This window comes from Notolepis coatsorum (assembly GCF_963971535.1).
Source record: "Notolepis coatsorum genome assembly, chromosome: 13".
Lineage (NCBI taxonomy): Eukaryota > Metazoa > Chordata > Actinopteri > Aulopiformes > Paralepididae > Notolepis > Notolepis coatsorum.
Window position 1 is genome coordinate 60,035,741 of NC_140177.1, and position 16,761 is coordinate 60,052,501.

Below are 16,761 nucleotides of genomic sequence, written 5' to 3' on the forward strand. Positions count from 1 at the left end.
GATTGTGCGCGTAAATATCACTATTATACCCACTCGCTACGCAGAAAGCTTACTGGGGGCAGCAACTGACACCAAAACTCAAAGTTCTGTGACATCTCAACAGTTTGCATTCAACCTATATCTGAGCGTATGGCTGTGATAAGAGATAATCTCATTATTATTGGCAGGTAAAGTTGACTAACAGGCTGGCTAAAAATCACTCAGTATTTATATATATATATATATATTTTTTTTTTATTGATATTTTTTCCCCTCCATTTTCCTCCGATTTTTTTCTCCCATCCCAATGTTAGTCGTATGCCAATTCCCAGTCCCCTTCCTGGTCGCTGCGCACTTACCCCCCCCAGTCAGATCATCTGGGAGAGTGGAGGCTATCACGTGCTTCCTCCGACACACGTCCAGCCAATCAACCACTTCTTTTCACCTGGCAGCGCGGATCCTCCCTGAGAGGGCGTAGCGTGTGGAAGGATCACACTATCCCACTCAGGTCCTATCCGCGCTTAGCAGGCGCCCCGACCGAACTGTAGGAGTCGCTGTTTACAACGACCCGGACCCACCCCGCCAGCTTCTCCCACCCTCTAATACAGCCAATAGACCTATCTCAAACCCTGCCCCTTTTCTTGATCCTCCAATCACAGCTGTCGCTTACCTCTGACTTCCTCGTACAAACAAAGTTTGTACGAGGAAGTCAGAGGTAAGCGACAGCTGTGATTGGAGGATCAAGAAAAGAGGGCAGGGTTTTGAGACAGGTCCATTGTATTAGTGTGAGCGGCCAGCCAAGCTGGTGACAACCCCGGAGCTGTGAGCTGGATTCGAACAGGCGAATCCAGCTCACAGCTCCGGGGTTGGTGACGAACGCAATCTCCGCTACGCCACCTAACCCCCCCTCAGTATTTATATTTTTAACATAAAACCCTCTCGTGCTAGCTGGCCAACTTCTCCAGGTAAAGTGGATTCAGATTAGGGATGCCACGTTCACGTTTTTTGCCACCAATACTGATCACCGATCTTCTATGAGCCATATCGGCCAATACACTGGCGATACCGATAATTTTTGGTTTCGTTATAGCAGCTGGCAGTATTATACTGTAGGTCTAACACAGGCATTCTCAAAGTCCAGTCTCCGGACTAAATTATCTAATCTAATCTTCCGACTTTTTCAGTCCCGATACCGATACCTGGCTTTGGGTATCGGCCGATACCGAGTACCGATCCGATACCATTATCTGAAATGAAGAAAAAAAAAAAATAATAATCTATCCCTAACTAACCTTACTGTCATGCACTTGTCCTAATATACTAAGGCTGACCTTCGAATATTTTTTTTGGAATTCGAAGCTTCGGGGCCGAGATTCGATTTTAATTCGAAGCTTCGAAATTAAAAATTATAATACATATTTTATTTTTTTTAATGTTGTGGGACTTGTACAGCAATTTGTTCAACTTTGTCAGTTCTGTAAAGTTTATACCTTTTTAAATCAGACACTTTGCTTTCATGAAATATTGTAAGCCGTCATTTGAGGCTTTATAAAAGCAGCACAATGAACACAAATATATATATTTCTTAATAATCGAATTTTATTTTCATATTCTAATCCCATGCCCATCGAACGAAGCTTTGAAGTATTTAAGACAGCCCTACTACACTGTAGCACCAACATTGTAACCAACATTGTTACTCAGCTGATAAGAGTTGTGCCCTTCCTGATGACTTGTCGTACAGAACTTGCAAGTCGCTTTGGATAAAAGAGTCAGCAAAATGACTAAATGTAATGTAAATATACCCATTGTTCAATTAATAAACTGTATGCCTCACTGTGTGGAAGAGATCATTATTTTGTGCAAGGCAACATCAGGCTTAACTTAAAAAATTACTTTCCTAACTTAGTGAAACTAAATGTAACAAATTAACACAGATATAAATGTACTGAATTGTTATTTCTTATTTTATTTCTTATTATATTAAAAAAATATAGATATATTTTTTTTACCAATACCCGATCCAGCTATTTTAGTGAATATCGGCCGATACCGATCGCTGGCTGATGGATCGGGGCATCCCTAATTCAGATATAACATAATGCTATCTGAACTCTGCGATGAACAATGGATTAGGGCTTGGCGATAAAACGATAACGATAACTATCGCGATAAATTATTTCCTCGAAATAAACATGAAACGTGGTCGCAAAGTTTCGATATATCGATTTTCCAAGCTTGGATATGAGCACACGCACTAACAACCAATCAGTGAAGGAGATGGCCGAGAGCGAAGGAGACCCGCGCTGCACCTCTGGGTAGAGAGGTAGGACTCAAGGCTGGCTAGGATAATTAGCTTGCACGGCGCTATTTTATATATTTACGTGCCGAGTATGTGTGTGGCGTGAATTCTGATGCCACGGTTATAGTAGTGTGTGGTATACGGTGGACGTTGTTGCAATGTATTGGGGCGGAACAGAGTATTTTAGGGATATTTAGTACATTGGAAATATGGCTGGCTAGGATAATTAGCTTGCACGGCGCAATTGTATAGTTTGGCTGGCTAGGATAATTAGCTTGCACGGCGCTATTTTATATATTTACGTGCCGAGTGTGTGTGTGGCGTGAATTCTGATGCCACGGTTATAGTAGTGTGTGGTATACGGTGGATGTCGTTGCAATGTATTGGGGCGGAACAGAGTATTTTAGGGATATTTAGTACATTGCAAATATGGCTGGCTAGGATAATTAGCTTGCACGGCGCAATTTTATAGTTTGGCTGGCTAGGATAATTAGCTTGCACGGCGCTATTTTATATATTTACGTGCCGAGTATGTGTGTGGCGTGAATTCTGATGCCACGGTTATAGTAGTGTGTGGTATACGGTGGACGTCGTTGCAATGTATTGGGGCGGAATAGAGTATTTTAGGGATATTTAGTACATTGTCATGGGATACACTGCTCGCTCTGGCTAACTGCTAACGTGCGCGGACTGATGACGACATCAACTCGAGACATTCGCAGCAGAAAAACAAGTCTATTAATAGCCCGTCCATCGGCGCCGGGCATAAGAAGTTAATTAAACTTGACAGACATTATATCGATGATAATTATCGATATAGAGTTATATGAAAATAATTTTATAATTTTATCGCGATAACGTTTTTGGCCATATCGCCCAGCCCTACAATGGATCTTAGCCAAATGCTGATTTGGAGTGTCTAAACCAGCCTTCTAGTCCCAATATTAGTACAGTTTTGCAACAGAATGCAATTTGCTTCATAGCGTTGGCAATTCAATCAACAACAGCACAAACGTTTTAAAGGAACACGCTCTGCGTCTGGAATCTGTTACACCTAGTATTATCCATTCAAATCAGTCTGGTTTTGTGAAGGATAGAATGGCTTTTTTTTTTTTACCTGCGGCGCCTTATGAATATAATTTACTCCGCCACTGAGGCCTAGATCCACAAAGAATGGATTGCACGGAGCAAGTTGCACCCTTACTTACTATTCATTATGAATTGAAAATGGGGGACGCTGATGTAAACAAGACGAAAGTCTTTCTCTGGTCTGCATCCCCTTAACAATTGTGTGTATTGAGCTGTACTGTATTGTACCCATTCTGCAATCTGTTAATAAAACTTGTATTCAATCAATCAATCTGCACGGTGATTGATTGAATGAACATTTTATTAAATCTGGAAATTATGCTACTAAAATGGAGAGTATTACTTATATTATATATTATTATTACTGTTTTTTATTTATATTTTTTTGTATTTCTTTTAATTTTACTTAATTTCTTTTTGCGTATTTTTTTCTGTATTTATGTTTAATTATTAAAAATATTTTATTTATGTGAATTATATGTATGTTTGTCATCGCCCTCCCTGGGTGGGATGGGGTGGGGTTAGGGGATAGGAATGGGGAAGGAAATGGAAGATGTATAATTTGAAAATATAACTGAAATGTATAAATCTGCATAGATTCTTCCAATAAAAAAAAGATAAACCATAAAGGAACACGCCAACATTTTGGGAAATTTGCTTACCGTCTTCTCCAAAGAGAGATATGAGGATAGATACCAGTTTCCTCTCTGTGCGTTCAGTAGAAAGCTATCTGGCTGCATGTTAGCCTAGCTTAGCACAATGAATGGAAGCGGACCGGTTAGCCTTCGGGAGAGGTGAACTCTCTGTGCGTTTCTACTGAACACACAGAGAGGAAACTGGTATCTATCTTCTTGTCTCTCTCTGGAGAAGACGGTAAGCTAATTTCCCAAAATGTTGGCATGTTCCTTTAAGTAACATTAACTCCAGAGCTTAAGCAACGTGAATAACCGGCAGAGGTGTGTTGCAGTTAAATAAGTGCCTCATATAAATTTGAGAGCACAGATTTTAACTGAAATTAGTCTTTAAATGTTTAAATGACACCCGCTACACTATTCAGCGACGGTCAGGCGTAGCCGGAACAGTGTCCCCGCTTGCTATAGATGTTAAATTGATATAAATTATTGTTTCACCATGCTCAAACATCACCAATGGCTGTCACTAGGGCTGTCTTAAATACTTCGAAGCTTCGTTCGATGGCACAAGCTTCGAACATTAAAAAAAAATCGAAGTATAATAAAAAAAAAAGAAGAAAAAGAAAACGTAAAAAAAAAATCTCTCCAAGATCTTGCGCCTCCATTCCAATGAAACGAAAGTAAGCGGCGCCTTCCCGCCTCCATTCCAATTAAATGAAAGTAAGCGGCGCCTCGACTCCACCTCTCTACAACAAGCATGTGGAGATTATCTGTGTTGAAAACAACAAGGACATGTGGACATGTCGACAAAGAAGCGAAGCAATGCCATTTGTTATTTAAGACTATGTCGGACAGATTTGTGTTCATTGTGCTGTTTTTTTTAAAGTGTCCCGACCCATATAAAAATATGTCTTAATAAAACGTGCTTAATTAAGTCAAATTCTGCCTTTGTCTCTATCAACTACATATAAATATTTATATAATTGTTTGCTTGATAGACGAAGGTTGCAACATAATTATGTAATGTCATGTCGTTGGCTGTGAGAGCAGCCCCACTGCACCCAGGCAGGGCAGCCGAGTGAAACCTTATTGGCTGCGTCACAGTCACGAAAGGGGCTACTTAATTAATTAATCCAATCCACTTTATTTATAGAGCACATTTAAAGACAACAAAGTTTACCAAAGTGCTGTACAAGTCCCACAACATGATAAAAAAATAAAAGATTAAATTAAAATCAATTAAAATCGAAGCTCGGCCCCGAAGCTTTGATTGCCAAAAAAAGCTTTGAAGGTCAGCCCTAGCTGTCACACATATTCAATGGAAGATAGCATTGGCGAAACCTTACCTTGCACCTTATTATTCCAAATATGTTACTCTATGAACTAGAACTAGCCAGAAAGACGTTTGTGCCAAATTTCAGAAGAAATTCTCTCCAGGCATTCCTGAGATATCGTGTTAACGAGAGAATGAGACAGACATAAGGTCACAGTCAAAGTCTTTTTAGTTCATCCGAGAGGCCATGGGGATGTTTGGGCCAAATCTTAAAAGGTGACATATTTTAATTAATATAAGTCTTTGAGGTTCCCTAAACATGTTTTTGAAGTTTTTAGCTTTTTAGTCTTTCTTATTGCAGCCCCTATACCCCTCTGTTTCAGTCCTGTTCTCAATTGGCTGTTTCTGTGCCTGTAGCGAGCTGCTTTTATCGTACAAATGCGATAATTATCGTACATCTAGCCATTGAGCATGAGCCTGTACCATCGAACAAAATTTTGATCAAACTAGACGTTGCAGATCAAATATGACTCAAGATCCAGCAATAGCATATCAAACTTACCATTAAAAATATTGTCGAAAACATATTTTAGGTTCAACTTTAGGTAGAAAGAGAAGATTCTGAGTCACCATTTTGTATATGCACATTTTTCCATGATCTCTTCACACACACTTTATTAACTATGCCGATTGTGGGTGCAATATTGAATAGCTCGTTTCAAGAGGGAGGGTTCTTGTCACAGCTGAACTGCAGAAAAAGCACTATATACATATTTAACATTTATCTATAAAAGGAAAGGGCATAAAAATGGTCTAACATAATCACACATGAATACAGTTGGGCTCATTGGATGAGTCTCAGCTTTCCAGTCATACCCAATTTATATATAATTTAATTTAAATATATTTTTAGAATAGGCGAAAATAACATATTTGTACTTCATGCAAAAGGGTGACAAGGGGGGACACAATTTCCAATGTTTAAAACCCTGATCTAGATTTTTAACTGAATAAAATGTGGGGAATATTTACATGCATTTTGACGAGTTTGATTTGCACATGGAAAATAAGCTTATGGAACTTTCTTAACCTACTGAAAATATGTCTGTTTTACTTCAGTGTTTACAAAAATAACCAATAGAATCCATCTAGAGCTGTCAAAGTTAGTGTGTGTTAACCTCTTAACCCCTAGCCATATTTTCCAAAAATTCTCCTAAAAGTACATACCCAAGTAAATGGAAGATTGCTCCACTTCTACAAGGGGCATTTACATGTTCTTGGTATCTAGAGACATATATGGACCTCAGGGAATGTATTCCCAATGTAAAAAATAGTGTCTGTTACTGGACGCTCTAGTAGCACATAGGGCTGAACAATTAATCGATTTTAAATCGAAATTTGAAATGATGCAATTAGCTAATCGCAAAAAAGAAAAAAATAGCAAATCTCTTTTTTTTTAACATTTATTTAACCAGGAAGTCCCATTGAGATACAAGATCTCCTTTGCAAGTTGTTGTTATTGTTGTAGGAACGGTTTGGGAGAGGGAGGTAAGGGGTTTTAGATTGTGTGTTGTGAAGTTTAGACTTCAGAGAGGGAGAGTAAAGTATAGAAAAAAAGGTACCGTTGGGTACCGGTTTCGATTCCCAGGTAAAAAGAAAAAATGTCAGGCTCGGTGTCCCGAACAGAGCCACTGCGTAGGCCAGATGCAAGCCGCATTTTACAATAAACCTCTGTGGGGCTGCTTAATTTTTTTTATTATAATCGCAAATTTAATCGCAATTGCAATATCTGTCAGAAAAATCACAATTAGATTACCGTATTTCCCAAAATCGTGCAGCCCTAGTAGCACACCATGTATCACGCTGCGTCGTGAAGCAGCCGTCCCGGGTTCGCTTCCCACTCCCGGTGACTTCCATTTGTCGCATGTCTTCCCCGCCTCTTCTCCCGTTCATCCTCTCCTCATCTGTCGGTCATGTCTGACCATGAAAAGCGATAAACGCAAAAGAAAAATCTAAAAAAAAATTATTTTTAAGAGTGTCTGTTACTATGCTTGAGTAAATTGTAATGAACCAAAGGACAATATAAATTATTATATAATATATATATTTTTCTTTTAATCTTTGACAGTGAATAACACCATGCTAACATTGACCAGAAGTGAAGAGATGCCACTGAGCTCATTCAGCACCTTCTTGAGATCAAGTGTACAAGGAATCTAAGCAAATGAACAAAGGGCAGATGTTTTACAGGATTTTTTGTAGATACAGTACTGTATTTTGCCATCCGGACACATGCCATATGAAATATGAATATAGAATATCAGGCCTATAAATGACCTTATTATGGCCAAGTCATAAATCTATGGATCGGCCCACATCTCCTCTTTCCAATGGCAGAGATAAATCTGGATTTAGTACCACGAGGCGCCCGGTAAAGGGCAGCAAAGGCTGTGAATGAAATCTACTGTAAGTACAGTTACTTTTGTATAATGTCCATAGCTCCGCCATTTGTTACCGGATGTTCTACATTCTATATTCATATTTCAAATTGCATGTATCCGGATGGCAGAATTCAGTACTGAATCTACAAAAAAAAAACTGTAAATCATCTGCCCTTTATTCATTTGCTTAGATCTCACGTGATCTCAAGGTGCTGATTAAGCTAAATTTTTCACATCTGGTCAATGTTAGCATGGTGTTATTCACTGTCAAAGATGGAAAATAAAATAAAATAAATAATAATAATTGATATTCTCCTTTGGTTCATTACAATTTACTCAAGCATAGACACAATATTTCCGACACTGGGAATACATTCCCTGAAATGGAAGATTGCTCCACTTCTACAAGGTCCATTTACATGTTCTTAGTATCTAGGGACATCGATGGACCTCAGTGAATGTATTCCCAGTGTCCCATATTTTCCAGTGTCAGAAATATTGTGTCTATTACTAGGCTTGCTTAAATTGTGATGAAACAAAGGAGAATATGAATTATGATTTTTCTTTGCATCTTTGACAGTGAATAACACCATGCTAAAAATGACCAGACATATAAAAAAAAAGAAAAAAAAACTGCCACTGAGCTCACTCAGTACCTTCTTGAGATCACGTGTACAAAAGATCTAAGGAAATTAATAAAGGGAAGATGGTTAAACAGAAGGTTTTGTAGATACAGTACTGAATTCTGCCATCCGGACCCATGCAATTTGAAATATTATTATAGAATATAGAATATGAGGCCTATAAATTACCTTATTATAGCCATAGATGGATTTAGTATCACCAGGCATGCAGAGAAACAGAATGAAATCTACTGTATGTACAGTAGGTTGTTTATTCATGCGACAGCTCCGCCATTTTGAAAATGATTTCAAATGGGATGCTTGCTAAATGTTCACAATAGGGGAGACAAACTAACTGCGCTCCAATATGCCAATAACATTCAGTTTTGTGGTATATAATCCAGAGTAATAAAAAAAATTCATACACAAGTCATTTGCTTGAAGGCAGCTAGAATCCGTTTTTCTTTTTTTAGAAATTCCAACGCTCATTGAGAGCTCTGGACATCCTCTTCTCAAAATGACTACAATCGTCATCATTCAGCGACGGCCACTAATTCAAAATGGCCAACCTCTGCGATCAAAACAACACATTTCAAAAACTAAAATATCACTAATAACACTTAAACCTATTGGTAAACAAACGTATTGTAAGAGCAAACAAACGGTGGTAAGAGCAGGCAACTGCACCTCCTCATCCATCACGCTCAACATAGGGGCCCCCCAGGGCTGTGTTCTGAGTCCCCTCCTCTACTCCCTGTACACACATGACTGTGTGGCACAGCGGAACAACAACACAATCATCAGATTTGCTGATGACACAGTAGTGGTGGGCCTGATCTCTGCCAATGACGAGAGGGCCTACCTGGAAGAGGTAGAGAATCTGTCGCAGTGGTGTCAGGAGAACTGCCTCTCCCTGAACGTCAGCAAAACAAAAGAGATGATTGTGGACTTCAGGAGGTCGGGGGTCAGGGACTACAGCCCCCTCAGCATCGACGGGGCACCGGTTGAGAGAGTGAACAGTTTCAAGTACCTCGGAGTCCACATATCCGAGGACTTGACATGGACCACACGCCTCTACTTCCTCAGGCGCCTAAGGAAGTTCCAAGTCAGTCAGAAGATCCTTAAGAACTTCTACTCATGCACAATAGAGAGCATCCTGACTGGCAATATCACCTCCTGGTTTGGGAATAGCACCGCACAAGACCGTAGCAGACTACAGAGAGTGGCCCGTTCAGCCGAACGCACAATTGGAGGGGGGCTTCCCACTCTCCAGAACATTTACAACAAGCGGTGCATGGGTAAGGCTAAGAGAATTATCAAAGACTCCAGCCACCCAAACAACTGCCTCTTTGAACTGCTGCGGTCAGGCAAGCGATACCGGAGTCTCATGGCAAGCACAGAAAGACTCAGAAGAAGCTTCTATCCCCAGGCCATCAGGATGCTCAACGAACAATAACACTATGTAATAGTGTTGTCAAAAATATCGAAGTATCGATACATACCGATACTGAATATTTAAAACGGTTTCGATACTCATTTCCCGAAATACCGATACTTTCTGCAGTATCGATACCAGCTGGCTTGCTCCCGCAAGTTGTTGACAGACATACACGCTGCTGTCCTCCTCCTCCTCAGAGACCAACAGACACAAGCTGCTGCAGCCTCCTCCCCCTCACAGACGCGTCAGACCTGTCTTCAGTTTGTAAACAAAGCTATTAGCTAACGTTAGCTAGTCCGTTAGCGCCGACCGTTAGCTCCGTTAGCTTATGCTAGCTAGCTGGCCACCTTTATAATTACTTCATGGAAACGGAGTAACGTCAAGCCGAGCCCACCCACACTACACCAGTACAAGCATGCAGCCTCCTCCCCCTCACAGACGCGTCAGACCTGTCTTCAGTTTGTAAACAAAGCTATTAGCTAACGTTAGCTAGTCCGTTAGCTCCGTCCGTTAGCTCCGTTAGCTTATGCTAGCTAGCTGGCCACCTTTATAATTACTTCATGGAAACGGAGTAACGTCAAGCCGAGCCCACCCACACTACACGCATGCAGCCTCCTCCCCCTCACAGACGCGTCAGAACTGTCTTCAGTTTGTAAACAAAGCTATTAGCTAACGTTAGCTAGTCCGTTAGCTCCGTCCGTTAGCTCCGTTAGCTTATGTTAGCTAGCTGGCCACCTTTATAATTACTTCATGGAAACGGAGTAACGTCAGCCGAGCCCATCCATACTACACCAGTACAAATCTAGAAAGGTGCGCTCAGTAGGTGGCAGTCACACATTTCTTCTCTCTCACTTTTTAAAACAAAGGGTTTTAAAAGTGTATTTATCTTCTCGTATAGTACCAGAGAGAAGCTGAGGAGAATCAACCAGCAAAAAAAGCAAAATTTATTAAAAAAAAGAAAAAGAAAAAGAAAAATTATTATTGTTATTTTTATTTTATTTTTTTTTGGTATCGAAATGGTATCGAAGTATCGATACTTTTCAAGGTATCGTATCGAAGTCGAAATTCCAGTATCGTGACAACACTACTATGTAACAACCATCAAATGCACTCACAGCACACACATCCACACACTCACTTTAAACAAACAACTCACTGCAGCACCCACTTTACACACTTTAGAACACCTAAACACACTTTATATTTATTGGTAAAGAATTTGCACTACAACCCATACCTCATTACACCTTAGTGTAAATTGTACCTAAATCGTACCTCATCCCATTTCTGCTTTGCACTATAAAGTATATTGTATAGTATATTGTATGGTAACTCAGTTACTTCTACTCTGCATTGAACATTGTACATATGTACATACTGAACACTTGTGTCCACGTACGTGACTTCTATTTTTTACTTGCTATACTTATTTTATTTTATACTCATCTATTTTTGTCTAGCACAGTCTCTGGAGCGTAACAGAAAGAAGCATTTTGTATAAAAGTATTCTGTACTTCTGTATGACAACTAATAAAGAAACTTGAAACTTGTATTGCTGAAAATATAACTATGACTGCTGTTGTGACATGGTTAGGATGTTTACTCTTGAATACGTTTGAAAACAAAAAATGATAATTATGTCAGACAGTCTAGAGAGAATGATTTATGACGTGATGTCATTTGCGGTCCGGTACCGGACGGGTGGAAGAGGCTAACAGGTTAACACTTTGGCTGCCATGGGTTAAATTCATTATCAACCGTAGGTTGCCAGCTCTATTTGTCTATAGAGAAAGTCCCCTTCTTTGCAGGGCTATAACTTTTTAAATTCTATTGCTACATTGCCATTATTAGGGCCCATTCAAAGTCCTATATGTATTGTTCATTGTGTAGCAACGTTAAACTTTTTCATTCACATATTCATAGTAAAGTATGGTCTAATGTATAAGTATGTTTTCATCTCTTTCTGCAGCTTTCTCCAGAACGTAATCTATAGCCCCAAATACATTGATGATGCAATACAGTTTTATGGCAATCAGCGCGATATAAAAAATTCCAACTAGACGTACTTCTAGAAGTTACTACACGTCATCTGATGTTGACCGGATGGGCTAGGGGGCGTTTATAATTCCGTGGGCAGCGTTATACCAATCATCTAATGTGGGTCAAATGTTGATAATAGCAGTTAGTATCGAAGACGGTAACTTTACACGCTAAAACTCACCCCAGTCTCCGCGCGCCGTTGGGCGATCATCGTAGAGTAGAAATTGTATCATTATGGGATGTAGATTTACCCGGTCCATCTCCAGCTTGTATAATGGTATATACGTCCAAATCATGTTGTTTATCGAGTTATTGGCAATCGATCGCTATATAGTGTGTCGAGATCGAGTCCCGGAACCTATAGCTAGTGCCCGGAAGTAATACGGCCGACCAGCACAATCTCCGTAGCACTTCCTGTTAAGCGATTGCGCCGATCGGCCACCAGATGGCGCTCCTGAACCGCCAGAGAGCTCAGTGGGTCCTCCTGGTGGATCTCAGGCCAGCGGAGGGGAAATATGAATCCGATCCCAGATTTTTGAAATATTGATATTAAAGGCGCTGTAAGGCGTCTTCGGCAACTTGAGCATGGCCGGGAATGACGTGTTTAGGCGTTTTCCGGCAGCCAAAGTGTTAATACGGACTGTATTGATCTATTTGTGTGAAGTTAAATAAATATCGGCCCGGTACCGGGCCCGTCGGGCTTAAGGGGTTAAGGAGACAAACATTTATCTCTGTCAGATAAAAAACAATGCCATGTATACTGTAGCCTAATTGGGCTTTACTAGATTAGGTTTAGGATTTCTATATTCCTCTCCCAGTAGTACATTTATTTTTCTTTTGTTTTTAATTATTATTAAAGATTTCAAAGAAACATTTCGAGGACCCCTTACTATAGACTTTTTAAAACATAAACATTCTAAATTGTTTATTTCCTGTTGCAGTGTTTGCTAATAAACTGTGACCCAAGCTGTTTCTCTAGCGACACACTTCCACTGAAAAGGTCTATTAACACGTCCTTAACACTGGTCAGCTACATTAGTCATTTGACTGGCTAGTGGCTACTGCTATGTATGTGAAATGAAAAACATCAGGTTAATCGAGAGGAGGGGTACAACTGAGCTGGCACCAGCTCTCAGAGCAAATCAGCCTAAATCAAAATAAGTTTCTCAGATTTGAGCATTTTACACATAAAAATCATTATCTTTGTCACAAGGAAAAGTACGGGCATGAGAAACAATCATTAAAGGCCAACTTGCAGGTTGTATTTTTGTTCAATAAACAATGTGGACTAGGCCAACGGTAACTTTCATGAAGAAGGAGATTGAAATTGACCCAGTTTTAGCGTTTTTATCAAACATTTTGTCTGCCCAACACAATCGCCACGCACGTGGATATTTTAATCAATGATTCATAACGTGCGCGTGTAATCGAAATGCTGACGTCACGTGAGGTGCAGGGCACCAGGGGGCTCTGAGAGTCACACACAGCTAGTGGCAGGCAGAGAGCCTTGCTACTACTAGCCGAGGAGTAATGAATGAAAATGTATCTGTTTCACGGTCACCTAACAACAATATTGCTCCGTGATCATAGCATCCATCTCTAAAGCTAACCACTATTTGTAAAAGCCACAACCACGTTACCATATTTGTAATAATGAAAATAATTGTGTCGTTGTACAGTGTATACACCGTTAGAAGCTAGCTAAGTTAGCTAACGTAGCTTAGCTTAGCAGCCAGCATTCTCGAAACTCCTAACATCACCCGATTTAAAATGGTTCTCTCCTCTTTGTATACCTTTGTCCTCACAAGTATTATGCCAGGGAACTTATGGACACGACAATAGTAGTAGTTATAAGGTGTTTGAGCTTGTAGCGTTAGTTAGCTCATAGCTATCGTCACTGATGCACCGAGTGGAGCTAAAGGGGCTACTATCGTATCAACATGCCGGGGCGCATAGCTTGCTAGCCAGCATTCTCGAAACTCCTAACATCACCCGATTTAAAATGGTGTGTGCAGCAGTGCTTTGCCCCACAGGTCTCAGAAGAGGACCTACACATTTTACTCGTTCCCAAAACTCTTTTACATGCACGACAGTAGACAATGCTAACGTTAGCGGGGTAACGTTAGCCAGAGCCATATAGCCAGCTTGATACTATGACCCGGGGATAAGGCGACAGCTCACAGACCAGTAGCGCTGCTGTACTGAACAACAGGCTGCCTAGTGGTAAATGTAGTTATTTTTTTACGACATTAAAAACATTATAACTACCTTGTTTCAACCAGTTGTAGCTGGTCCATCAAAGTCTCCGACGATTAAACCCATTTGTGTCTTGTAAGGCGTCCATTTGGATCAAGGAAATGGCTTTCTGCACTCGTCAAAACTCCTTGTAGTGGATCAGAAGTAGGGGAAAGATACCCCACGTGACGTCATGGCCCTGATAGCTCTGATAAGCTTTTTAATTTGCTTGTGCATGTTATTCGTGCATGGACCTTTTTAACCATTTCTGAGTGGCATTTCCGGCGTCAAATGGAAAAAAATAAATAATGAAATTATATACCAATGATGTAAACTACCCATAATTGATCAGTAGGGTTTAACCTGCAAGTTGGGCTTTAAACCGCATGCTGTGGTCAAAGACAGCACAGTCTGCTCACAAGGAGAAAAACCTGCGTCGTAGCGTCAGGTTGACCTTGTGATATTTGAAAATTTACAAGGGAGGTTTTCAACCATTTGGAATAAGGACCATATAGATAAGACCACGCAGAAATACGTTGAATAAGGACATCATTTAGTAGTAGCAATTCCAATGAAATGAGGACGTCAACTCAACCACTAAATTACTTATTTGACATAATTGTTCACGGTAGAGTCTATGCAATCCTCATTCCAAATGACAGCCAATCTTATTGAAGGAGAGAATAGAGTGAAGCACTCTGGGTATTGTTGTTAGTTATTGTTCTTTTTTTCATGGGGAGCTCTGTGTTAACGAAAAGTGCAATACCCTTTTTTTCGTCAATGTCATCTTGTTGGCAAAACTCTGTCCCTGGAGCCTTCTGAAGCCAAATTGCGTGCACACACCCCAAAACGTCATCATTGTTTACACAGTAAAGGGGTCTATATCTCTGGCTTGGATGAACAGATTATGAAAAAAAAATAAAAGACAGATTCTTCCCTGTGAGCCTCAACATGATGAAAGCATGAAAGAGAACACCAGTGAACCACCCCTGTAAGTAACACCACAAAGTAAAACATCCCACAAGTACACTTCCAGCATCAAGAAGATGGGAGCAAAAGAAAACCTGAATGGAAAATCCATCAGTATATTCAAGCAATAAATCTTTCTCCAGTTAGAAAAGAGGAAAGAGTGTCAACATGTCAAACACTGACGGCTTGATTATTTACAGAATCTACGCTGGTTTCGATGCATGAATGGATTGAGGTGTAAACATACTTCTTCCTGGTCTTGGATGTGGTGGAGGAGGGTGGTGGAGCTGCCTGGGACGGGATGGTGGCAGCATCCTTGCGTGGCCTGCCCCGAGGACGTCTGTCCGTGTGGGCAGGGCTTCCTGTGGACGCGGCCCCTGCACTGCCCGAGGGCGGCGAGGGACCCTGGTCAGAGGGCTCCACAGTCTTATCCTCTGATGACATTCTGGGACAAGGGGAGAGGGGGGAAACACAGACCATATAGTCAAATAGTATAGTAGTGCACCCTGACAACATCCTACAACTTTATACCTTGTACTTTGTTTTTTGTATGCATCTTTTTATGCTTCGTCTCGTAGCATGATATGCGCAGAGACTCAATCGCATCGGCGACTGAGAAAAAGACAATGCATGTGTGTGTGTGTATCCCGGTGTGTGTGTGCCGCTCCAATTGCATGTCCAGTTTGTTGCATGCCGAATAAAGACCCCCTAAAGAGGTCCTGCATTATTATTATTATTATTGTTATTCACTGCCTGCCTGTTTCGTTTTTATGTTTTGTGTGGGGACTGCGGATGGAAACTAGCATCCTTGCTAAATCCTGTGTATTTACACTGCATTTATTTGTAGTGTCCATCAATATGCTCTGTCCCGTCTAAATAAACAAATAATTAAATTAAATAAAATCACGCCACAAGAAGAACCCGTCATTTGTCTTACCAACATCTCACCTGGGAATAATCCACTTTAGGGGAGCTCTGGGGGGAATAATGGTTCATTTTCCTGCTGTTCATTTTTTTTAAGCATGTCTGCATTAAAGGGGCACTTCACCCAAAAAACAATGCCAATTTATTTTGCACATAATCTCACACACACATCCAAAAACTCAAAATAGTTTTGCAGACATTAATTTAGTTATTGAGAGTAAATTAGTTTGAATATGTCCACCAGTGATGTGATCGGGGACATTTAATCATTGTGTTGTGTTAATTACAGCTCAATGAAATGATAAGGTAGCAGTCCCTATAAGACAAGGTATTGCTATTATTTAATGGTGCTGTAATTAACACAAGCATTCAATGTTATCACAATGATATCATTAGTGGCCACTGGCCATATTCAAATTTATTTACTCTCAATGTCAAACTAAATGAATGTTTTTGGATGTGTGTGAGATTGTGTGCAAAATAAATCAGCCTGGTTTTTTGCCCTGAATGACATGGGAAAAATAGCCATGGCAATTCTTTTTGCAGCTATTGAGATTGTGATATATGTTAACTATATCCTTTTTATAGGGGCAGTTCATCCCAAATAAAACAAATGTATATATTTATCAATGCCATCCATCCGATTCCTATCTACTATCTATACAGTTAGTTTCAGTATGCTTTGCCTTGTTTTGGAAATATTCTGCTGTGGAGATGTCTGCCATCACTCCAATACAATGGAGCTGAATGGCACTCGGTTTGTGGCGTTCAAAGCACCAAGAGAATACATTTGAAAAACAATCAACCATATTCACA

General features: G+C 40.3%; 1 protein-coding gene across 1 annotated transcript in view; it reads right to left on the minus strand.

Moving 5' to 3' along the window:
* The window catches only part of kmt2cb (lysine (K)-specific methyltransferase 2Cb), a gene marked incomplete at its 5' end in the record, with an annotated part of 190,869 nt that extends 175,404 nt beyond the window's left edge, over positions 1–15,465 (minus strand). Inside the window, one exon of the mRNA XM_084326982.1 lies at positions 15,269–15,465. Coding sequence (XP_084183108.1) covers positions 15,269–15,465 — 197 coding nt within the window. The remainder of the gene's footprint in view (positions 1–15,268) is intronic.
* Positions 15,466–16,761: the final 1,296 nt, after the last annotated feature.